Source organism: Notamacropus eugenii, chromosome 1 (assembly GCF_028372415.1).
Source record: "Notamacropus eugenii isolate mMacEug1 chromosome 1, mMacEug1.pri_v2, whole genome shotgun sequence".
Lineage (NCBI taxonomy): Eukaryota > Metazoa > Chordata > Mammalia > Diprotodontia > Macropodidae > Notamacropus > Notamacropus eugenii.
Window position 1 is genome coordinate 619,133,194 of NC_092872.1, and position 24,467 is coordinate 619,157,660.

A 24,467-nucleotide genomic window follows, 5' to 3' on the forward strand; every position below is an offset into this window, starting at 1 on the left:
AGAAGCTGTTGGGGTGATGATATACAAAGTCTCTGGGTCTTTTTGGCTCCAATGATAACTTATACATACAGTGCTTTGAAGTTTCTAAACTGCTTTCCTCATACCTCGTAAGGAAAACAGTCCAACTACTATTATTCCTAATTCCCAGAGGAGGAAACCAAAGACTAGAGAATGACCTGCCCAGTATAAGACATCACTAGTAATCCTACTATAGACCCAAATTATTTATCTATATACCACACACCTCTCCCAAAGTGGTCCATGAACTAAAAAACCTCAACAGGCCAGTCACAAAAAGTCCATAGGCTAGTATTTTTTAATATCAGTGTCTTTTATAATTAGATATGTCATGAATTAATCACCAATTTCTTGTACTTAATAAAAATCAAGAACAAGCCTTTCTCACTGCTGTCTCTCAAAATTTTCAATTGTTCTAGCTAATTCTAATGATTGTTTTTTCCACACAAGAGAATCCAGGAAGGATTTCTGCCATGAAGGACCGAATAAGAAGTATTAAAAAAAACTACACCGTCCATTAAGTAGTCCCTGGACAAAACTCTGAAAATCACTTTTCCTTAAAGGATTTCCAATTACAGGAAAAAGAAAACACAAATTCCAATATAAAACATCTCTTCTTTCTATTGTGCACATGGAATCACTGTGCAACAACTGCCTTCTACACTAAATTTACTTAGAACTTGGTGTCTGCACACTTTTTAGCACGATCTCCTCTCTTCACTACTCACAAGCTGTGTGAACTGATCTTCACTGTCCTCATATGTGGAAAAACAGGAGTAATAATATCTCTGCTACCTATTTCGCAGATCAAATAATAATAAAATATATGAAATCACTTTGAAAATTGTAAAGTACTATGACAAAAATGTAAGGCAGTATTCTGAATGCTTTCTCAAATAACAGTGGTCTAGGTACCACAGGAAAGAGATTTCCTTTCTGGGTACAAAAAGTCAGAAATCCACACCCCAGACAAATTCCCAGACTTCTGGTTAACAACTTCCACTAACAGGCAGCTAAAGGTGGTCCCTTTGTCGACCTCAATTTCCTTGACTGTAAAATGGGGATGATAATAAACCTACTTCTCAGTGTGGTTGTAAGGATCAACATCAGCACCCATGGGTTTCATTACCATCTCTATGCTGATGATTCTCAAATTTACCTAATCCTACCCAACCTCTCTGCTAACCTCTAATCTAGCATGTTGCAAGATGCCTACTGGATATCCAGTGTGAGGTTTCTGAAGATCAGTTGGAGGTGCAACCTTCTCCCCCAACTCCTCTTAATCTAGTGCCTTTCCTGCTAACTATTCCAGTATTTATTCTGTATATAGCTTTAAGTGTGTGCAAGTGCATGCACGTTTATGGTTTTTTTCCAATTAGATTGTAAGCTCTTTGAGGACAGAGACGGTCCTTTGCCTCTTTTTGTAGCCCCACTGCTTAGCACAGTGCCTGGCACATTGTAGGCACTTAATAAACGTTGACTGATTGATATTTGTTAAGTGCTTAGCCTAGTTCCTGGCATGTAGCAAGTACTTAAGAAATCTTTGCTTCCTTCTTTCTTTTTCTTCCCTCCTCTGTGCTTAGACATACTAAATAAAATTGCAATAAGTACCACATCCCTTGCAAAAAGTAGCCCCCTACACACACAGAGCTCTAGCCTTGCTTCTTAGTTAAAAGAAAGTAACACTAGCACCACCTTACAAAAGGATTTTGTAAAACTCATTTCCTTTGCCTGCTAGATAGGGCTTCTCCTGGATGTCCCACAGATATCCCAAACACGATACGTTCAAAATGGAATTCATTATCTTTCCCCTCAACCTGACCCTCCTCTAAACTTACCCCGTTTTTGTTAAAGGCACTACTATCTTCCCAGTCACCCAGACTCAAATTTCAGTGTTATCCTCAACCTACATACTCTGTCTCATTCCTCATACCTAGTTAGTTTGCTATTAATTCTATGAATAAAGCAAAAACAGAGGAAGTCTGAACACAACAGAAAAAAGTAAGCATATTTTCATACTGAATAACTGTGGCAATCAAGTATTTTGACATATACATAACTTTCATGTTCCTCACAAAAAAATCTAGTCACATCATGAAAATGCCAGTGTTATATAAGAATACAATTTGGCTTTAAGACATATGTTGGGATAGAAGAAAGACCTTACTCTCATCTGAGAAGGAGGCAAAGGGCAGTGGCTGTTCTATGATCTCACTTCTACTAAGCAAGAGATTTGGGGAAAATCAATATTTTACAATGTTAAATATCTTACCCTTGGCCTTTTAAATTAAAAACCAGAATTCTTAGCTCCATTTTCTATGGAATATACTTGATATGGTGTAAGTAATACAGTCACCTTTATTTAGGATAATTCAAACATTAGCAAGAACCTTACATTCAATCAAAGACTTGTGAAGTTTTTCACAACTAGTATAAATGAGGTAATAGTAATAAATGAGGTTTTGCTCTGAAAACCACCACTTCCTTCCCCTACCCCTTTCTCCATGTATCAAGGAAGAATAAACCAGATGTCAATAACTGTTAGGTGTATTCCTCCCTTTGTCATATGTCAACCATTTGTAATATAGCACTACTCACCGCGAAGATTTTTAACAAAGTTTTCATGTAGAGTTTTCGGATACCAAAGGAGACGCCAAAAATGGCTGGGACAATGATGAAAACCAGAAGGAGAGTGAAGAGGACTGTCAGGGAGATGCCAAGCAAGTTGACAATCAGGCTGTTAAAGGGCAGCAGCAGGAACATGGTGGTGGATCCAGACAAGGCCAAAGCCTTTCACCCAAACAGAAACCCTGTAGGCCCTGAAACTTTTAAACTGTCCTCTCTGGGAGTAACAGTCTGTGAAAGGAACTAAGTTCCCAAAGTTTAACCAACTCCATTCCAAAGTTCACATCCTTTTACATCTGCATATGGAAGAGTAAAAAACTACCAGGAATGGTCCACAAATGGTAGACTGAAGACTCCAGATCAACCAGAAAAGATTTATTTTGGAGGTGAATAAGAAGGGATAAATATTAAACAAAATCATCCAAGAGTGCAGACTCAGTTCTAGGAGAATGAGCAGAGATATTTCTGCTTCTGGTGTCCTTACACTGATTTCAGAGATCCTCTCTCATCCAAATGCACTTGGCAGATGAATCTGTCTTGGTAATACACACCAAGCTGTTATGTCATTGCTAGAATCGGACCAGAAAAAGGTCAACTTTGTGCCAGAAACATTCAGCTAATCCCTGAGCAGGCTACTGGCACATTATATAGAAGACTGTTCAAGTTAAAAATGGAAAAATTAAATATTTTTTTTTACTTAAATCCCTTCACAGGATGAAAAGAATGTCTTCACAAGTGTGAGTTCATGTCTGGCTCCATTCTTCCTCAAGAGAGGTTCCTGGGGCTCTCTGCTTCCAGGACCCTCCTACAGAGTTACAGTCCTTGACAGTGGACCACAGACACTGGCAAAAAACTTCTCATGCTGCCTCCACAGAATGAAATTTCAGACCCTTCTGGCACTGATCTCCACTGAATAATATTCCTTCTAAAGGGCCCCCTTTCGATGACTTATGTTCTTGGTAAAAAGCTGCTCACATGCTGCCAGAGCTGGAAGAGAAAATGGAAACAAAAGTCAGTCTAGCAAATCAAGAAACATCCATTTCTTATTTTTTTTTTTTTTAGGAGGCCAGGGAAATAAATGTTCAGGTGGTCCTGAGCCAGGTTCAGTAATTCTGTTTACCAAGGCCTCAGGATCTGGCATAGCAAAAAGGACAGAGAGAGTGGACAAGAACATAAGATATTTTAAATGACAGTGTCTAACTTTAAAGCACTGGCTTTCAATTTCACCATTTCAAATATCCCGATAGAATTCAGAGTTTGCAAAGCTGAAATAAGAAATAAATTACTATGTACAAAAGGGCAATATGTAATCACCAAGCCTGAATTAGTGCCCTACAGTAAATGACACAAATAACAACTTCTGTGTCTAACTTCCTATATGTCACTGATAAACAAGGCTTTGACCTTAGAAAAAAACATACTCTTATGCTAGGGTTGACTTTACAATAATACTTCCTGGGTAAAGAAGAGCTGGAAACAAGGCAAATCCGAGCACAATTCTGTGTTTACATATCACAACTTGGAAGAGCCCAATCCTAGAAGAAATCCTAGATTTCTAGACGCATCTCATCAGTGCCTCAGAAAATTAGGTATGTGTTTCAATGAATCAAGTTCAGCGGGTCAAAAAGCTGTTTGATTCACTGTATTCCTCCAACAACCATTTATATAGTTCTAGCCAAGTCAAGTCAAAAAAAGTGTTTACAGCAGAACCCACACCAGATGTGGGGGATAGGTATGAGAAAAAGAGTCAAAAACACAAGAAGGTTCCACACCAGGAATCAGAAAAAGACCAGATCGGCTCTGGCCCCTGTTCCAGGTCTTGAGTCACTCCCTATTGGTGTCATTTCATTTAGTCCAGAGTCCTTGAAGTTATGACATGTCCCTGCCCCCTCCTCAATTCAAAGAAAACAAATTTGCCAAGATATTCATTTTTCTACATACTCTTTGCTCCAACTTTCCTGAAGAAAGTGAATCCTCATTCCTCTAATTCTCCAACCCAAATTTTGTGTATGTGTTCCAGGCTCTGGAATATGAAACAGCTTTAGTAGTCAAGATTAATAATCCAACCAATACTAGTAGTAATCTAATGTGGCCTTCCAGAAAGAAGGAAAAATGTCAATCATATAAATTAATTAAATTCCTGACTGAAATATCTTATTCTACTGGAAACACACTCATCAAAAACCAAAACTGATACCAGAATGATCATCCCAAGGCAAATTCTGATAGCTCAGTTAGCTCTTGAAAACTTGCAGATACCAAGACACTTTCTTCTCCCTTCTGACTTTAGCAGTCTCCTCTACCAAAAATAATTCCTGTCTAAATCAACTATTCATTCCACTGAAAAATGGATATTTTTCTTCAAGTAACTACCAAATCCAAGATACCTAGCTTTGCGATAAGAGTCATTAACTAAACAAAAGCAGGTCTGTCCTAAATACATGGGTATAGTATCATAAGCCAGAACTTCGGCCACCTGACCTCAAGGTGTCAGTCAACTGTGGACAAAGGCCACTTGTGCCTTTAAGTAGACCATGAGTTTACTCATTTCCCCAAACCCAAGAACCCCATTCTTTCCCCTTGCTCCTGGAAAGCAGAACACTACCGTACTGGTGTTTTAATTTATTTTTATTTACTAAATTTTTATTTATCAGTTAGTAAAAATCCTTCACTTTCATTTTCTCCTGCTCTCCCCCCTTCCCTACTCCTATGTGGGTGAGAATGAAAGAAAAATAAAAACCATTAAAAACACACCGAGTCAAACAAAACAAATTTCTGCATTGGCTACATCTAAAAGGAAAAAAAATACACTCAGGTCTGATATGTCTCATTCTATACCAAGTCTCTCACCTCTCCATCAGGAGGTAGGTAGCATATTTTCATCATTAATCCTCTAGAATGTGGCTTGTCATTTTTATTGGAGTTTCTAAGTCTTCCAAAGTTCTGTGTCTTTACAATATTGTCATTGTACAAATTGTTCTCCCAATTCTATTCACCTCACTCACCCTGAGTTCAAAGAATTTTCCCCAGGTTTTTCTGAAATCATCCACTTTATCATTTCTTATACAGCACAATAGTTATGTTGCCATACTTCTATATTCTATCTTGTTCATCCACTCCCCAACTGATGGGCACCCCATCAGATTCTAACTCTTTGCCACCTCAAAAAGAGCTATAAATATTTTTGTACATTTTTAGTTTATTTAGGACTAATCCCTCCTTTAATTTACCCTTCCTTTAACTCAGCCTTTGTCCTTCCCTTTTCTTGCTTATTTCTGTGCTGAGTAAAATGCAGTTCTGTATCCAACTGTTTTTTCTTTCTTCAATTAGTTCATATGAGAGGTTCAAATATCAAACATTCCCCCCACTCCTCCTCCTCAATAGGCTCCCACTTATGAGATAATTTCCCCTAAGCTTCCTTTTCCTCCCCCTGCCCCGAATATTCCTCATTGTCACTTTTTGCTTTTTAAGACCATTATCTTATAGCAGAATCACTCCACACCTTCTTCTGTCTCATTAGACTACGTCTCATTAGATTATCTCTATGACCCCAGATGTATGACAGGGTTCAGGAGAAATATGTATTTATCTCCCTATGTTAGAATGTAAGCAGTTTATCCTTGTTTAATCTCTTATCATTGTTTTGTGTTTATTTTTTTTCTTAATTCCTGTGTTTGAACTTCCAAGTTGCTATACAACTCAGGTCTGTTCATCAGAATGCTTTAAATCCCATGTCTCATTAATTCCCCTATTTCATTTTATTCCCCTGTAGTATGATGATACTTAGTTTTGTTAGGTAAATTGTTCCTGGCTGTAAACCTATATATTCTTTGTCTTCAGAAATATCATATTCCAAGTTCCCCACACTACAACTCTTCAGTATTTGGATTCTTCAACCTAGCAACTCTAGATTTTACTATAGTGTTCCTGAGTTTTCATTTGGGGACTGCTGTCAAGAGGTGCTTCATGAATTCTTTCTTTCTCTAGCTTGTCCTCACAGATCTAAGGGATCTAAGAGATCTAAGGTCCTTTTTTTCTGTCATGGTTTTCAGGTAGTCCAATGATTCCTAAATGTTTTCTCCTAGATTTGTCTTCCTGTCAGTTGTTTTTGCTATGAAATAATTTCTCTCTTTTTTTTCTTAATATTTCTTGTGTCATGGAGACAATGGCTTTTCCTTGGTTCATTCTAATTTTTAGGAGTTTGTTGCTTGGGTAAAATTTTATACCTCTTGTACAAAGCTATTAACTCCCTTTCCAATTCTTTCTTCTGTAGTTCTCAATTTTTTCCATTTTTTTTCCTTCAGGCACTCATTTTTAATTTTTTTTAAACTTTTGAGTCATCACCTCTTGTGGCAAAATTGTGTTTTTGAGGCTCAACTTGTAGGTATTTCCAATTCATTCTCTTCTTTTGGATTTAGGTCTGGAGCATCTCTGTCACGATATAACAGCCTTTTATCCTAGGATTATTTTTTTTGTTCATTCTTGCAGACTACTTTCTGACTTTAGACTTAGATTAGGGTCAGGCTCTGTGTACTTCTGGAGAGAGGTCTGAGCTGGTCCTGTGGCTGCTTTCCCAGGAGTGTTTTGTTGTTCCAGATTCTAAGAAGCTGCTCAGCCTGTGAACCTTTCAAGTTCAGTGATCCCAACATGGTTTGATTTAGGGCAAAATGTAATTCCTGCCTCCCTGGGTCTGAGTTCTGCAAATTTCTGACCGAGGTATAGGCCTGAACAACAGAAACCTACTGTTGGACTCTGCTACTATCAGACACTCAGAAAGCTCTGATAGTTTAGAGGAACAGAACTGCAGAATTCCCTTTTGTTGGGCATTCCTGTGATGGTTATTACTTGGCAGGATTCAGACTGAGCTAGAAGCTAGACCTGAGACCCTGCTTCACCCTTGAGTCTGAACCACCTTGCTACTGCTTGCTTCTGAACTTCCTCTTTACTCAGTATATAGACTAAGGCCTGTAACTATTCCTTACTCCACATTACATCATTGGGAGTAGATGCATCCTCAATCCTCCCTGAATCTATGACCCAGATGTGGGAAGTAGTAAACTAAACTTTCAGTTGACCTGTTTCTACACCATGCAGAAGGTGTGCCAGAACCTCATTGTGCCCTTTGCCCCTGATCAGATCTAGTATTCACAGATCTCTCTTTGTCTTGCCAACCTGGGCTGAAAATGATTCACTGTGACTTTTTTTTCTTGGATTTCCCAATCCAAGGGATGTATGCAGGCTGGTGCATTTTCTAGATCTGTTGGAGCAATTTAGATGGGTGAAAGGGGAAACCTGTTGTGCACTTTGTGCTACTCTACCATCTTGTTTCCACATCTCATTACAATCACATTCTAGGTATTAAAGCATTAACAAAGAATGATAGAAGAAATCTGAGAAGAGAAAAAGAGAAGAAGGGGGAAAGGGAGACAACAAAAGAAAGGCTATGTAATGTCAATTTCTGCTTAATCCTAGTCCTAAACACCAACTGTGGGGCAGGCTAGCTTAAATTTTCTCCTGTCTAATCTGCCCAGTTTTGGTATTGGATCATAGGCTCAAAGACTTAGAGCTGGAAGGGACCTTAGAGGGCTATCTAGTCTAATCTCTTTATCTTATAGGTAAGGAAACTGAGATCCAGGGACATTAGGCAGCTTTGCCCATGGTCAGATAGGTATATAGTTTTCATTTTATAGATAACTAAGCCTAAAGAGAAACTGACTTGTCCAAGGTCACGGTACTAGTTGTTGCCAACATCAGAGTCAGGTTTCCTAATAACAAGAGTCAAGGTCCAGGATTCTTCTCACTGACACACAGCTGCCTCTTACTTTTTTGTAGTGATCTTATCAGGGAGAAAGTGAAATCAATTTATTCATCTGGCTATGCTGATTTAAGAACTAAATAGTCATTTAAAAGCTTTCACTGATAATTTTGTTCATAATATAGTTTCATTCAAATTTTGATCCCCACAATCTGTTATTTTCCAAAACAACTTGGTATAAGATTCAAGGACTCCCATGGGTAGAAAAAACATAAAGGTAAAAGTCAATTTGAACTTAATGTTGTGTTTCAACGGAAAATGATACAAAAGCTAAGGAAATTGTTTGATGGGGTAAGAGTTTATGAGGAAATATATAAATTGTTCGTGAAAGTTCAGCACTCAGCATAGAAAGGTAAGAACAGGAAAGAGGTGCTAAGACAAAGGACAAGGAGATCTATTAATTCAAGGTAAAAATTAAGTGAGGAAGGCAAAGCCAGGATACGACTTGCCACTGGAAGGAGTTTTTCTTGAAGGCATTCTAACTTGGAGGAAATAACTCACATTTATATTGTGCTTTAAAATTTTCAAAGTACTTTCTGGTTTCAGGAAATTCTGTTGAAATGGGGAACAAACTATGCACTACCCTAACTATATTCCCAAAATAATATAAAGCAATCACAAATCTATGACCCTGGGGCAAGTCACTTAACTTTGTTTGCCTCAGCTTCATCTGTAAAATGAACTGGAGAAAAAAATGGCAAACCACTCCAGGATCTTGGCCAAAAAAACCCTAAATGGGGTCGGTCACGGAGAGTCAGACACAAATGAAATGACTCAACAACAGCAACAACGACAACAACAAAAATCACAAATCTGAAAACAAAGTCTACAGGTAGTAGAATTACATTCATGACATGCAGGATCATAAATTTAAAATACGGAAATTTACAGGTTATCTAGTCCAACCTCCTCATTTTACAGATATGAATACTGGGGAACAGAGAGGTTAAGTGACTTGCTGGGGGTTAAGCACAGTGCCCAGCATACAGAAAATATTTAACAAGTGTTTGTTGATCAACTGACTACCCAAGGTCAGACAACTGGAAGGACTAGATCAGAACTCATTTTCTCTAACTCCAAATCCATCATGATTTCCATCATACTACTCTGTCTTCACAGAACAATTCCATTCTAAAACTTCCAAAATGTTAATATGATGTGGCTAAATTGAAGCCACTCCAATATCCAAATTAAAAGCTGTTTCTTGACAGTTCAAATTCCAATTTGTCATTTCTGATGGATTTGGAATCAGTACACCAGAGTTTGAATCCTATTTCTGCTACTTATCTGTATGACACTGGGCAAATTATTTACTCTCTTAACCTAGGATTCCTAATCTGTAAAGTGAGGGGGTTGGAAGAGATGGCTTCTAAGATTCATTCCAACTCTAGGAAATCTATGATTCTTATATACTGAGGTATTTGATATGCCTAATGACTATGCTTATACCACACTCTTATAAAAAAAAGAGGACAAAATTAACGAAAAATAAATTTTTTCTAAATCTGTTTGGAGCAATTTAGATGAGTGGAAGGGGAAACCTCTGGTACACTTTTTGCTACTCTATCATCTTGGTAAAAGATAACTAAAAAAGGAAAAAGATAATTAAAAAGCCCAATCTTGGAAAAATAAACTGAGAAAATCATAAATGAAATCCCATTTAAAAAAATGCAACAACTTTCAAGTCTAAACAAGTGGTTTCTATGAAATATTTAAAGCACAAATAATAACTACATAGTATAAACTGTTTTCCAAAATAGGGGAAAAGGTATTCTATCAAATTCTGCTATATACAGTCAAAAAGTCAAAGACATGTTTTTGATCACATTTCAGAGACTAAAAAATTAACAGAAAAGATACAAAGTATAAACAACATTCTGAAAGGTACTCAAAATAGATAATCATAGAATTTGGAATGGACTTATAATTTCATGTATATAGGGAACTCTCAGAAAAAAAAATTCCTTCTACCAATGCAAGTAGGCATCTTCTTTGCAACTTAAAAATCTCAGTAGGTGTTGGAGGGGGAACTGAAACTGTGATCTTTCTGGATCCAAGATCAGTTCTCCATCCACTCTACAAGGGCAACCTCTCATAAAAATACAAATTAAGTAAATTTTAAGTATTATCTCATATTCATTCAATTGATGAAAATAGTAAACAATGAGAAAATTCTAGGTTGGTGGAGAAGTGGGGAAAAGGCACATTTTTTGCAAATACTTTATAAAAGACTTACCTGTATGAAATTCATAGCAAAACTACATTGGGGGAAAAAAGGAAATTAGCCATGTTTCCCAACAAATGGAAAAGGCTGAAAAAACTGTAATAATACCAACATAATGGAATATTACAGTGTTATAAGGGATGTATATGAAGAATTCAAAGGAATGAGATAAAAACCATATGAAGTAATGCCATGAGTAAACAAAACAGAATCAATATAACAATAATTATGCAATTATTATTATATATAATATATAATAATCATATAAAAACTTTAAACATGATTCATATTTAAAACATTGGACAACGTTGCTACAAATTTTTTCTTTAATAAAACTACTAACACATAAAGCTCCATGTAATATGGGGTACAATCACTTTTATGCTGTTTTACTTTACTGTTTTGTGGGTATTAGGATTCAACTGTAAGTACACTGCTGTTATTTGTCAAAAGAAAATTTACTGACAAAAAACGATAGGTTATTTAAACATGTCTACACAAGTGACAAAATAAACTTTTTAAAGAAAACTGTTAAATCATCCAAGCAAGATCTACTAGGTCAAACTGTACAACATTCTTACCAAAAAGATAATGCTTTTCTTCTTGCTCCATGTCCAAAAATTTACAAAAATCTTAATCTTGCACAAAGAAGGTCCTAAAATGCCAGAAAGGTTGTATGCCATAACTATAAACTCAGTCCGTACTAGGAAAATACAATGACAATTCAGCAGGCAAAAGAAAATGTTTTACCCTTTCAGCCAAGTAAAAGTGACTGTATCCCTCCCTCTCTCTAGGCATCTAAATTGTATGCCATCATATGTACAACTATCTCCTGAGAAACATTACACAATCCTTTCTCTTTCCCCATCTTTCTGCACCATGAAAGGAAAAAAAAACATTTTAGGCAGATCTCATACCACAGATTCATTATGTTGCAGACTAACAATATATTCCATAAAATAAATATTGTACTGCTACAAGATAAGTTACCAAAGAAAACCCATAATGGAAGTCTGCTTGAAGCACTAAATATGTAACACTGTTCAAGTGCAAACAAGACCAAATAGTCCTCAGCTTCAGTCAGGGGAAGCCAACAGAAATTTAAAGGAAAGTACCACTTCTTGGGAGAGTACAAGCCTGTGAAAAGTAGTTATATTTAAGAACAGAAACCAGTCAGCTACATTCCTGTTGGAAGTATTCAAAAGAACATCATCAGTCTTGCCAAAAACAGACAACCCCACATTACTTAGAAAAAAATAAATATGTAATTTATAGGGGAAATTATTTGCCTTCCCAGAAGATGTTGCATGAAAGATGTCCATCCTAGCAGCCTCGAATTTTTTTTATAGCATACTGCATCATTTAAAAAATTTGAGGATGTACCCTCCTAATGTTTTATTTATAAATTTTATATATATATATATATATATATATGCACTACTGTAATGATAATTATATGCATCATGAAATTTACACAAAAACTAGAAATTTTAGGAGGATGAGCTAAAGAGGAAATATCTGAAATTACAGTCAATCAACAACAGAGCTTCTTGAGTAGGGAAGCAACATGGTCTTAAGGATTAAGAATATCATAGTATTAAGAACATTAATTTGGTAGCTGTGCTAACTCTTATCTGCTGTCTTTACAGTCTTCACACCTGCTGTCTTCCATGTACTACATCCTCCTCAACCCTGGGAGTCCCTCATTTTCTTCAAGACAGTTCAAGCACTACCTTCTTTAAAAAGTCTTTTCTGGTTTTCCCACTGAAAATTAATTTTTTTGGTCAGTCAATAAACATTTATTAAGTGCTTACTATGTGTTAGGCACTGGGGATACAAAGAGAGTCCAGTCTAACCAACAGACTGGACTTAATCTTGTATATATTCTGTAAATACTCATTCATATATGTGTATATATTAGTCTCTCCCATGTGAAGGTAAGCTTCTTTATGAACAGGCAATTTTCCAAGAAAGAAAGCCAGGCTATTAACAACAAAGTACTAATAATTCAAGAAATACAAATTAAAGCAACTCTGAGATTCTATTCTCACTCCTATCTGATTTGCAAAGCTGACAAAAAAGGAAAATTACAGATGTTGGAGAGGTTGTGGAGAAAACAGGGGCATTAATGCACTGTTGACAGAGTTGTTACTTGGTCCAGTATTCCTGGAAAGCAAAATCAAAAAGTTACCAAATTGTACAAATCCTTTGATAAAGCAATGATACTTAGTATTATGATACCTTGTAACTAATCCCATCCCATATCCCCACTCAAAGAGATCAAAGAAAGAATCCATATGTACAAAAATACTTAGAGCAGCTCTTTTTGTGTTGACAAAGAACTGTAAACGAAAGGGGTATCCATCAACTCAGAAACAACTAAGAAATTAAGGCACATGGATGTACTGAAATACTACTACTATGCTCTAAGAAATGATGAAAAATATGGGTTTGATAAACCTGGCAAGACTTGTTCAAATGAATGCATCAGGAGAACAATGCATCCAGTAACAAAACTGTAAAGGCAAACAATTTTGAAAGATTTAACATCTTGGATCGATGCAATGGCTAACCATGACTTTCAAGAATCTATAATGAAATATGCTACCCACATCTTGACAGGAAGGGGACGGACTCATGGTGCTGATTGAGACATCTATTTGCGGACACTATCAAAGCAGAAAGCTGTTTTACCTGACTATGCATGTTTGTTACAAAGATTTTGTTTTTCTTTTCTTTAAAAAATCAGGAGGATAGAAGAAATACAGAGAGAAGAAATATGTTTGTTAATTAAAAATTAGTTTTAAAAAGGAATATAAGCTTTCTAAAGACAAAGATTATTTTACTTTTATTTTTGCATCTCCAGCTCTTAGCACAGTTACCTAGCATGAGTAAGTGCTTAAAATATTGACTGAATGATTAGAGGACAGAAAAGGGAGACTCTTTAGACAGAGACCAATTAAGACAGTATTGCTAAAGCAATATAACAATATAGATGAGAGCAACGAGGATGGCAGATATGTTAGAGAAGAGATGGGTATGGGTGTGAGCACTGTTGTAATGGCAGAATGGACAAGATATGTGGAGTGACATAATCTGGCATTTATTAAGGATCATGAATCTGGCACACAATAGGACGTCAGGCATTGTGCTAAGAAAATTGAAGATGACACTGGGGTTGTGCACCTGGGTAACTGTAAGGATGATAGTGCCCATGACAAAAATAGGAAAGTTTGGAAGGGTACTGGGGAACTGAGACACCCATCCTGCTTATCTTTCACTAAAAATGAAAAGGGTAAGGGAGTAGACTCCAGCACTCCATCCCACCCCACCCCAAGCATTGCATTACCAAGGGGTAACTGCTACAGCCACAAGGTGACTTAGGGGGCAGGGTGTGAGAACACTGAGAGAAAATTTTGCCTGCACTGCTACTGCTATGAATGTCCTTATAGTAGTAATTAGGTTATTACCACCGTGAGAGGACAACACCGAGAGCAAATGAGAGGCTTTCCTGCAAAGCCATGGCAGGCCAGCATCAAGAAAAGGTAGAGCTGGGTGATAATACATGAAGTGGGAGTTCAGCTGTATTGAAAACAAGCCATATCACTAGCTAATGACAGGGAAGGTTACTACTCTCTTGGTTTGCAGGGAAAGATGATAAGAGTTGAAAGGTTCCACAACAGATTGGAGATTAGAAGTGAGAGTGAGGAGTGGAGGATGATGCCTCAAATGATCTTGTATTTACTCGTCTATGGATATGTTGTATTTCCTTAGTAGAAAGCAAACCCCCCTGAGAGCAGGAAAGATCTCATTTTTGTGTTCCCACAAATTTATACTGCATCTACTATATGCCAGATACTACTGTAAAAACTTTTCACTAATACTATCTCATTTGATCCTCACAATAACCCTGAAAGGTGGGTACTTTTATTATCCCCATTTTACATTTGAGGAAACTGAGGTAGAGAGAGGGTAAGTGACTAGCCCTGAGTCACACAACTAGTAAGTGTCTTGAGATTGGATTTGAAGTCAGGTCTTTAGGATGCCAGGTCCAGTGCTCTATCAACTGCACTACCAACTGCCAGTTTACATGAGATAGTTCACTACTACCTTCCAGGTTAGGACATATTAGAGCTGGTACTTTGCTGGAAAGGATTCCAAAAACACAGGTCACTTATATGATTTACAGTGGAAAAATTAATTACGACTTTTAAATCATTAATGATCTAATTTTCAATGAGAATCATGTTAAGGATCAATACAGGACTTATCAGTAAGGATTCAATAAGAAATTAAGGATCAGAAGGAAATTATAAACTGGAGAAAGATTTGCATATAATATATTAATGAATATTAAATCATTAAAACTATCATTATGAGAGGTAGTGTATGGTATAACAGATAGGGCACTGGACTTGGGAATCAGAAATTCCTAAGTTCAAATTTCGACTTAAAATATTTCCTTAGCCGTGTGATCCTAGACAAGTCACTTAATCAGTTTCAGTTTCCTTCTCAGTAAAATGAGGGAGTTGCACTAAATAGCTTCTAAGGTCCTCTCCAGCTCTAAATCTATGATTCTATAATCAATAACTCCCTTTTGGTTAGCACTTGTGATTCAATCAATGAAAGGAAAAACTCTTATGAAAACTGCCTCCACTGATACATATCACAAATGTATCTGTAATTTGCAGTCTTGAAGAATTAACACCCTGAAAGTACTGAGGTTAAAGTTAGCCTATGGGTTACACAGCAAGTTTATGACAGAGGCAGGACTTCACTGTATGTCTTCTTGACTCCCAGGCCAGCCCTTATTTAGGCCTCTCAAAAAAGTCCCTTTATCATTTAATACTCACTGATGTAATCTCTTTAAACCAATTTATAATTTCAATCTTAGTGGAATGTGAGTTAGGCTGGGAATCAAGAAAACTGTATTCAAATCCTACCCTATGAAACATGCTCTGACACAAGTGGAAGCATATTTCTGAAACTCTCTTTTTTAGTTTCTCTAGAAATATTATAAAATAAAATTTTTCTCTAAAGCCTTTTCCAGACTTCTGGGAAAAGCCCCTTGGAAAGGTGGGTGAAAGACTGAGGACAAAAAGGGCTTTCACTGGGTAAATGCATCAAAGGCCAATCTCCTCTCTCCCCAAAGCGAATGGACCTGGGTGCACCTCAAGAAATAATCCTCTTTTTAAGCTGGAGGCACTCTCAAAGCCTTCAACTCAATTTAGATTCCAGGAAGGACTCTGGATTCCACCACGGGAGTACGTGGTCCAGGGACAATGTAACAGCACTTTCTTACTCAAGCTTAGAATGTTAATCCAGGCTGTATTTTAAGATATCTTTTCCTCGTTCAAGAATCCTATAAATGTCCCCAATTGATAAATGGTCAAAGGATATGAACAGGCAATTTTCAGAGGAAGAAATTAAAGCTATCTATAATCATATGAAAAAACGCTCTAAATCACTATTGATTAGAGAGATGCAAATCAAAACAACTCTGAGGTACCACATCACACCTATAAGATTGGCAAACATGACAGAACAAGAAAATGATAAATGCTGGAGAGGATGTGGGAGAGTTGGAACGCTAATTCATTGTTGGTGGAGCTGCGAGCGCATCCAACCATTCTGGAGAGCAATTTGGAACTATGCCCAAAGGGCTACAAAAATGTGCATACCCTTTGACCCAGCAATATCGCTACTAGGACTATATCCCCAAGAGATCATAAAAATGGGAAAGGGTCCCACATGTACAAAAATATTTATAGCAGCACTCTATGTAGTTGCCAAAAACTGGAAGTCAAGGGGATGTCCATCAATTGGGGAATGGCTGAATAAATTATGGTATATGAATGTAATGGAGTACTATTGTGCCATAAGAAATGATGAACAAGAAGACTTCAGAGAGGCCTGGAAGGACTTATATGACCTGATGCTGAGTGAAAGGAGCAGAACCAGGAGAACTTTGTGCACAGCAACAACCACAGTGTGTGAGACTTTTTTCTGGTAGACTTGGATTTTCGTAATAACGCAAAAACTTCTTATAAAAAAAAAAAATCCCAAAGGTGGTTCTCAAGGCAAAATGCCTTCCACACTCAGAGAGAGAAATGTGGAAGTCACTCACAAAATGTAGCAGATCATGTTTGTGTATGTGTATGTGTTTGTGTATCATGTTCTGATTTGTTATACGATTTCTTTCATTTATCTTAGTCTGACTACATAGCATGACTATAGTGAAAATATACTCAATAGGAAAGTATATGTAGAATCTATACAGAATTGTATGCAGTCGTGGGGAGGGAGGGGGGTAGTGGGGGGTAGGTGGGGGGGGATAAAATCTCAATTGTATGGCAGTGATTGTTAAACATTAAAAAATAAAAAAAAATTAAAAAAATAAAATTAAAAAAAAAAAAGAATCCTATAAATGTTATCTGAAACTGTCTTGGGGCAAAAAGTCAAGCTGGAGGGCATAGGGGGCATGGAAACTATGCCAGTGTGGACATTTCTCTCTACAAGCCAGACTGGTGCCTAAATAAAGAGTACAACATTAGTATTAATATCTTTTTCTTCAATACACAAGTTCTCCTTTGGTTTTCTCCTCCTACCTGTGTGTGCCTCAGTTTCCTTTACTGGAGACATCATACATGTCCTGCTCCTTAATTTGCTGGTATACTCCCTGCAGTCTGTGCTGGATCCTCTTCTCTATATATATTCTCTCTTTTGGTGACTTCATAAGTTCCCATTAAATCGACTGGTATCAATCTACACAGATGATTCCCAGATATCTGTATATGACAACTCTCCATCTTCCATCAGTAGCTCTGTTGTGTTTCAACTTCTTGAAATCTATCTCCCCCATAAGCTGATGATCACGCTGACTGACTCTGTTTTTGACGCTCAACACCTTTTCAACTCCCTTAGGTGCCTTCTTCCCTCTGATTGCAGGGTTGGAGGGTGGAGCAATAAATTCCTTCCAAAGCCTTCCTTTATAGAAGGGGATCACATATGAACTTCCCAGTTTACTCTCCATTTTCCATCAGCAGCTCTGATTTTGACTTGAGCGAACAACATACCATTCTATTCCTAGTCTCTCCCACCTCTACTTTTCAGCTTCTTTTTGTGTGTTGTCCTCCCTCATTAAAATGTAAACCCCTTGGGGCCAGGAACTATCTTTCTTATTTGTATCCCTAGTACTTAAGGCAGTTTATGGCACAGAATAGGCACTTAATAAATGTCCACTGAATAATCGAATTAAATATATCCAGTCTTAGCCTCCCTTCTGAATTTCAGTCTCAAATCGCCAAGAGCCTTTAAGACATTTTCAACCAGATTTCTAACCTCTAGCCACCTCAAATTCAATGTCTGAAATAGAACTCATTACCTTTACCCCCCATACCATGCCCCCTTCTGAATTTCTATTTCTGTCAAATATTCTATTTCCTATTGAGTCCCTATCCTGCTTTACAAAGAGAATGTTCAAACTTCATCTCAAACTTCCTAGGGTACCCCTTTTCCCAATTCTTTCATCAGTAGAGGACCTAGAACCTCACTAAAAATATCGAAATCACTCACAAAGAGCTTTCCCTTCTCCCTCCCATTTCATCTCTCATAATTCAGACACCTCTTCCCACCATCTCTTCCTTTGCTCCAGTCTTAGATGAGGAGGTAAACTTTCTCCTTGCCAAGGTCAAGCTCTATCTACATGACACACCCTTGATCTTATCCCTCCTCCTGACTTCCCTAGCAAATTGACCCCACTATTATCATCATTCTCTCTTTATCTACTGGGTCCTTCCCCACCGGTCTACAGACATGCCCTTCCCCCCCTTCCCCCTGCCCATTCACAAAAAACCCTCACTTGATCCTACCATCCCCACAAGCTACTATCCTACATCTCTTCTCCCAACTAGTTCCTGAGAAAGTCACCTACAATCTGTGTCTTTGCTTCTCTTCCTCTTTCTAAACACTATGCAATCTAGGTTCCAACCTTATCATTTAACTGAAAATGTTTTCTCCAAAGTTAGCAATGATCTTTAAACTGACAAATGAAATGGTCTCTTCTCAGTCCTCATCCATTCTGACCTTTGTGAAGTATGACACTATTATTTACCTTCTCCTTCAGGATATTCTCTCCAGTTATTGTCCTACCAATCTGATTTGATCTTCTCATTCTCCTTTTCTGTTTCTTGATCCATGTAACTTCCCACTAACTGTGATTGCTCCCCAAGGCTCTGCCCTGAGTTTCCTTTTCTTTTTGGTCTATATTATCTCCCTTGGTGATCTCAACAGGTTCCAAGGGTTCAATCAGCCCTAGTCTCTCTCCTGAGCTACAAGTACTGTTTGGTGTTCAGTAGTTTCAGTTGTGTCTGACTGTCACCTCATTTAGGGTTTTCTTGGCAAAGATACTAGAATGGTTTGCCATTTCCTTCTCCAGTTCATTTTACAGATGAGGAAACTGAGGTAAACAAGGTTAAGTGACTAATCCAGGGTCCCACAGCTAGTAAGTGTCTCAGGCCAGATGTGAACATAGGAAAATGAGTCTTCCTGATTTCCAGCCCAATGCTCTATCCACTGTACCACAAGTATCACCAATTAATCTCTTGGACCTCTCAAACTCAGCATGCCCAAAACAAGATTCGTTATCTTTTTCCCGAAACTCTCCCTTCCTCTGAACTTTCCTATTCCTATTTAAAGCACTGCCAGTCATCTAAGACCCAGTCATCTAAGCTTGTAAATTCAGTATAACCCTTAATTCCTCACTCCCTCTCATCCCACATACCTATCCAATGTTAAATCTTGTTTCTACTTCTACAACATCTCTCATACATCTCATTCTCTCTACTCACAAAGCTACAGCTCTAATTTGGGCCCTATCACCTCTTGTCTGGACTACAATAATAGCAAGGTCTTCTACTTCAAGTCTTTCCCCACTCTAATCAATCAATTCAGCAGTCAAGGTAATTTTTCTAAAGCACAGGTTTGACCATGTCACCCTTTAACCCCTACTAACAGAGACCCAATGAGCTCTATTGGCTCCTTATTACTATCTCTGGAATCAAATATAAAGTCCTCTGACATTTAAATTTTATCATTACCTGGCCCCTTCCTACAATGGCATACATATGTGCAGCAGTTTCTCAGACATGACACTCCATCTCTCATATCCGGAAGGCTCTGCCCCCTCACCTCCACCTTAAATTTCCTTAGCTGTCTTCCAGAATCAAGTCAAATCCCACTTTCTGTATGAGGCCTTTTCCCCTGGCTTCTAGTACTGTCCTCCACATTATTACTGTAACGTCTATCTACTCTGTATTTATCTTGTATGTACCTATTTATTTATATGTTGCTGCTGTGCCTCCCCCCACCCCTCTTGCCCCCAAGGTGTACTCCCTGAGGGCAAGGACTGGTTGGGGTTTGTTTTTTTTCCTTTCTTTGTATTCCCAGTTCTTAGCACAGTGATCTGGCATACGGTGTTTAATAAATTGTTGGCTGATTGATAGTCAAGGGTAGCACCATCCTTATAGTCACCCAGGTTTGCAAACTGCAACTTTGGAATGATCTTTGACTCCTTATTCCCCTCGAGTCACACAGTCACATGTCTAATCAGCTGCCAAATCTTGATGATTCAACTTACACCACACCGCCTGCAGCCACTCCTTCTCTGCACTGACAAGACTACCCTCTTTTATCGTAGACCCTCAACACCTCTACCTTGGACTTGGACAACAGCTTCCTGCTCTTAAGTCTCTCTTTCCCCTAGTCCACCCTCCATACAGTTACCAGAGATATCCTAAAGCACAAGCCTCTCATCCTGTCACTACTCTGATCCAGAAGCTCCAATGGTTCTTTATTGCCTCTTCAATCAAATACAAACTCCTCTGTTTGGCATTTAGAGCATGTTCTTCATATGGCCCCAATCTACCTTTCCAGACTCATCGCACCCTTCCCTTTCATGTGTACTTCTGTCAAATTGGCCTCCTGGCTGTCCCTCACACATACCATTTCACCTCTTGGTTCTGTGCTTTTGCACTTTTGTCTGTTCCTCATGCCACTGAATTCACTCCCTCCTCACCACTGCTTCTCAGAATTCCTAACCCCCTTTCAAGATGAGCTCATACTCCCTTTAAAAATCCTTTCCTAATCCCTAAATTGGCCAGTATTTCCCTATGTTCCCTGCTGACATCAACTTTGGATAAATATTGTATCTACTTATATTTCCCCAATGGAATTAGTACCCGCTGACAATTAATAAATACCTTCTGACTGATACTCATTGTGTGACTATGTTGCTCCAGACAAGTCTCCATGAGTTCTAAATCTTTATGCTAAGACGTATACGGTAGTAGTTTTTATGGATCCTGGATATTTCTTTTTTCTAGATATTGTTCTTTAAACATCCAGGGATGCTCCCTAGTTCTAGTAGCGTGGGATTTTTGGTGAATTTCATCTATGTATATACCTCTTAGGACAGCTGAGGAGCATGATGGACTGAACCCCAGGCATGGAGTCAGGAAGACTTGAGTTCAAATCTTGTCTGAAACACTTCCTAGCTGTGTGACCCTGGGCAAGTCTCTTAACCCTCTTTGCCCCAGTCCCCTCATCTATAAAATGAGCTGGAGAAGGAAGTGTCAAAGTACTCCAGTGTGTTCGTCCTTTGTTGCCAAAGAAGACCATGCCGTCACAGAAATGATGACATGACTTGCACTTGACTTTGTTTTGAGTAAGGGAGGGCTGTGCAAGGTCACCAGCCTCACTTCTTCACGAGAGTCATCTGAATCCAGTGACCAGATGTTCATCAGGATGACTGGAGATGACCCAGGATGAGGCAATTGGGGTTAAGTGACTTGCCCAAGGTCACACAGCTAGTGAGAATCAGGTGTCTGAGGTGAGATTTGAACTCAGGTCCTCCTGACTCCTGTACTGGTGCTCTATTCACTGCACCACCTAGTTGCCCTGAAGTACTCCAGTATCTTTGCCAAGAAAACCCCAAAAGGGGTCACAAAGAGTCAGATGCAACTGAAGAAAAAAATCAACTAAACAACAACAAAATATACCTTTAAGGTTTTTGTTTTGTTTTTTACCACATTTGTGACTTCATCAGTATAGGATTCTAGGTGAAAAATTTCTGTTACCAGTGTAGGTTGGCTCCCCCTTTCCAATTTAGTCTTAGTGAGTTGTCTGGGACACTGAGAGATTAAATGACTTACCCAGGGTCACAGAGCCAATACGTGGAAGCTGAAAGACTTCAAGAAAGCTGGCCTCCAGACAACAGAAGCTGCTCTTCCCACTGCCCATAATTTGAGAGACTCTGATCATCTCTCTCTATATGCCTCGGTCTCTTGGGAATGAAAAGCCCTTATCTTTTTAGTGTGTCCCCTATCACTCTGATTTGGTTAGCACCCTTTGGAGTTGCTCCAATTCTATTATCTAAAGTTATAAGGATCACATGCAGAAAATGTATTTAAGACACAAATAGAGTTACACCACAGAGGGATAGGATGAGGTTTTCCCTCTCTCTCTCTCTCCCTTCCCCATAATACTTTTCACAAGAAAGGGTTCACCTTGAATTGGAAAATCAAAAATAGGTCATCGTCAGGGTGAAAAGACTGGACTAGCATAATTACAAGACTTGTTACACCAAGTTTATATATAGGCAGATTAAACAGAGCTTCACGAGTTAGGAAACTGATTAAGCAGAGGTAGGTACCTACCCTTGGGACTTCTAAATTTTGGCAAACTTAACAGTGGGAGAAAAAAAATTCTTCAGGCAAAACAACGTTTTGTGCCAAATAAAGAAAAGGAATTAAACGCTATTCAACCAACTATAAGACAGGCAGCACTGAGAATATGGAGGTACGTGTCTATTTAGACACACACATAAGTTTATATTATTTACTTATTTTACGTAATTTAGTTAGATTAGTCTCTGTGAAAAACAAATTCTTCAGACGAAACATGACTATACCAAGCTAGAAAAAACAACTCTTAAGACATGCAGTCCGCTACAAGCATGCATCATAAAAAATAAGCAGTGTGGAGCATCTGATGGTCAAAGGCAAAACCGTTCGTCTGGAAAACTGTAAAATCCTATCTCCTCCCAGAGCAGAAGCCCTGCAGGCCCCATCTGGAGACGCCCTCAGACCCTCGGGCTCCCTGGCTCGTGGCCTGGGCCTCCAACTTCGCGGGTGACCAGACGCCTAGGGGGGGTCGAGAGCAAAGAAATGGAAAGGACACCTCCGCTCTCCCCTCCCCGCACGCAAAGAATAAGGACCGAGAAGCCTCAGGCTGGAGGAAGGGCGAGGACACGTATAGGGAACAATACAGCGTACGGTTCCCGAGGGCGATGGGGAGGAGACAGCGGGAGAGTCCATCGGGAGGAGGGAGGGTGGGATGAGGGGAGGTGGGCGTCTCCATTGGCCGGCTCAGCCGAGGGCGCCGCCCCATCCAGCGTGGATGCGCGAGCCCAGGCTCCGACTGCACCGGCAGTTCGGGCAGGGGAGAGGAAGATTCCACTCCAAGACAGAGGGGGGAGGTCGGAATGTTCCACGTCAGGAACCCCAGGGGGAATCACGATGGTGTCTCCCGAGCTCCAGAGCCGGCAGAGGAGGCCCCCGAGAACCTAGCTCCGGCCCTTACCTCGCGCCGGAGCCCTGACCCTCCCTCTCCCCAACCTCGTTCTCTGTTTCTCTGGCGGCTACCGATATTGAGAGGGCAGGGGTCGGGCCACGTTATACTCACCGGCTGTGCGGTACCGGGATCCAGGTCCCGGTCCTGAGGATCTCTCTGTTCACGGTCCCTCCCCCACCGCCGGCCAGAGACGAGGTGGCGAACGTGTGCGCACGCGCCCGCCCTCCCTTTGTCTACGCCGCTTTGACGTAACGCCCCGCCCCCTTTCTTTCCAGCTAGGGGCGCGCGCACCGGGAGGGAAGGCGGTGCCAACGTCACCAACGCCGCCAGCGGGCGGGGCGCCTTTCGAGCCGTCTTCCAGGAGAGCGAGGAGAGAGCCGGAGTCGCCCCCTAGCGGGGCAACGATTAGCTAAAAGGCGGTCATCGATCGGGAGGCGCGCGCCGGCTTGAGTCCAGGGCCGTGGCGGCGGCTGGGAGCTGAGGCCTGACGTCCCCTACCGCCGCCTCCCCATCAGTTTTGGGCCTTCTCCCTTTCTGCCCACGCTCCTCTCAGATCACCTCCCGCACCGCTCCCAGGGAGACGGAGGCCGCGCCTGACCGGGTCACCTTGGCTCCCGGCGTCTTCAGCTTTCTCTAGAAATGAAGAGAGCCCCAACCCAAATCTCGCCTTCCCTCTCTTAATGACCTCCACTTATTCTATATAAAGCTTGCTTTGTGTTTAGTGGGCCCGGGCCCCTCCCCCTCTGCACTATTGACGCGGTGATCTATCAGCTCCGGGATTCAGGCCGTCATTTCGGTCCCGATGACGCCCTCGCCTCCGCGGAGAGGCCGCGCGCTCTCCCTTCTAAAGCTGCCCAGGGACGTCCAGGCGTCGGAAACAGGGAAATCATTACCCTTCCGTCGGATCCAGCCTTCCCAGCCCCCCGCGCACGCAGGCCCCGGCGCACGCAGCCCCCCGCACACGCAGCCCCCCGCGCACGCAGCCCCCCGCGCACGCAGCCCCCCGCGCACGCAGGCCCCCGCGCACGCAGGCCCCGGCGCACGCAGGCCCCGGCGCACGCAGCCCCCCGCGCACGCAGGCCCCGGCGCACGCAGCCCCCCGCGCACGCAGCCCCCCGCACACGCAGGCCCCGGCGCACGCAGCCCCCCGCACAC

General features: G+C 40.2%; 1 protein-coding gene across 2 annotated transcripts in view; it reads right to left on the bottom strand.

Moving 5' to 3' along the window:
- GPAT4 (glycerol-3-phosphate acyltransferase 4) overlaps window positions 1-24,278 on the bottom strand; it is a 40,637-nt gene extending 16,359 nt beyond the window's left edge. The window contains exons 1-2 of one of the 2 annotated variants that reach the window (XM_072635092.1): window positions 23,424-24,278; window positions 2,617-3,630 (exon numbers count right to left, since the gene is read on the bottom strand). In XM_072635092.1, the coding sequence (XP_072491193.1) occupies window positions 2,617-2,781 (165 nt within the window). In that variant the 5' untranslated portion in view covers window positions 2,782-3,630; window positions 23,424-24,278. The remainder of the gene's footprint in view (window positions 1-2,616; window positions 3,631-23,423) is intronic. The other variant, XM_072635094.1, reaches the window with a different exon arrangement.
- Window positions 24,279-24,467: the final 189 nt, after the last annotated feature.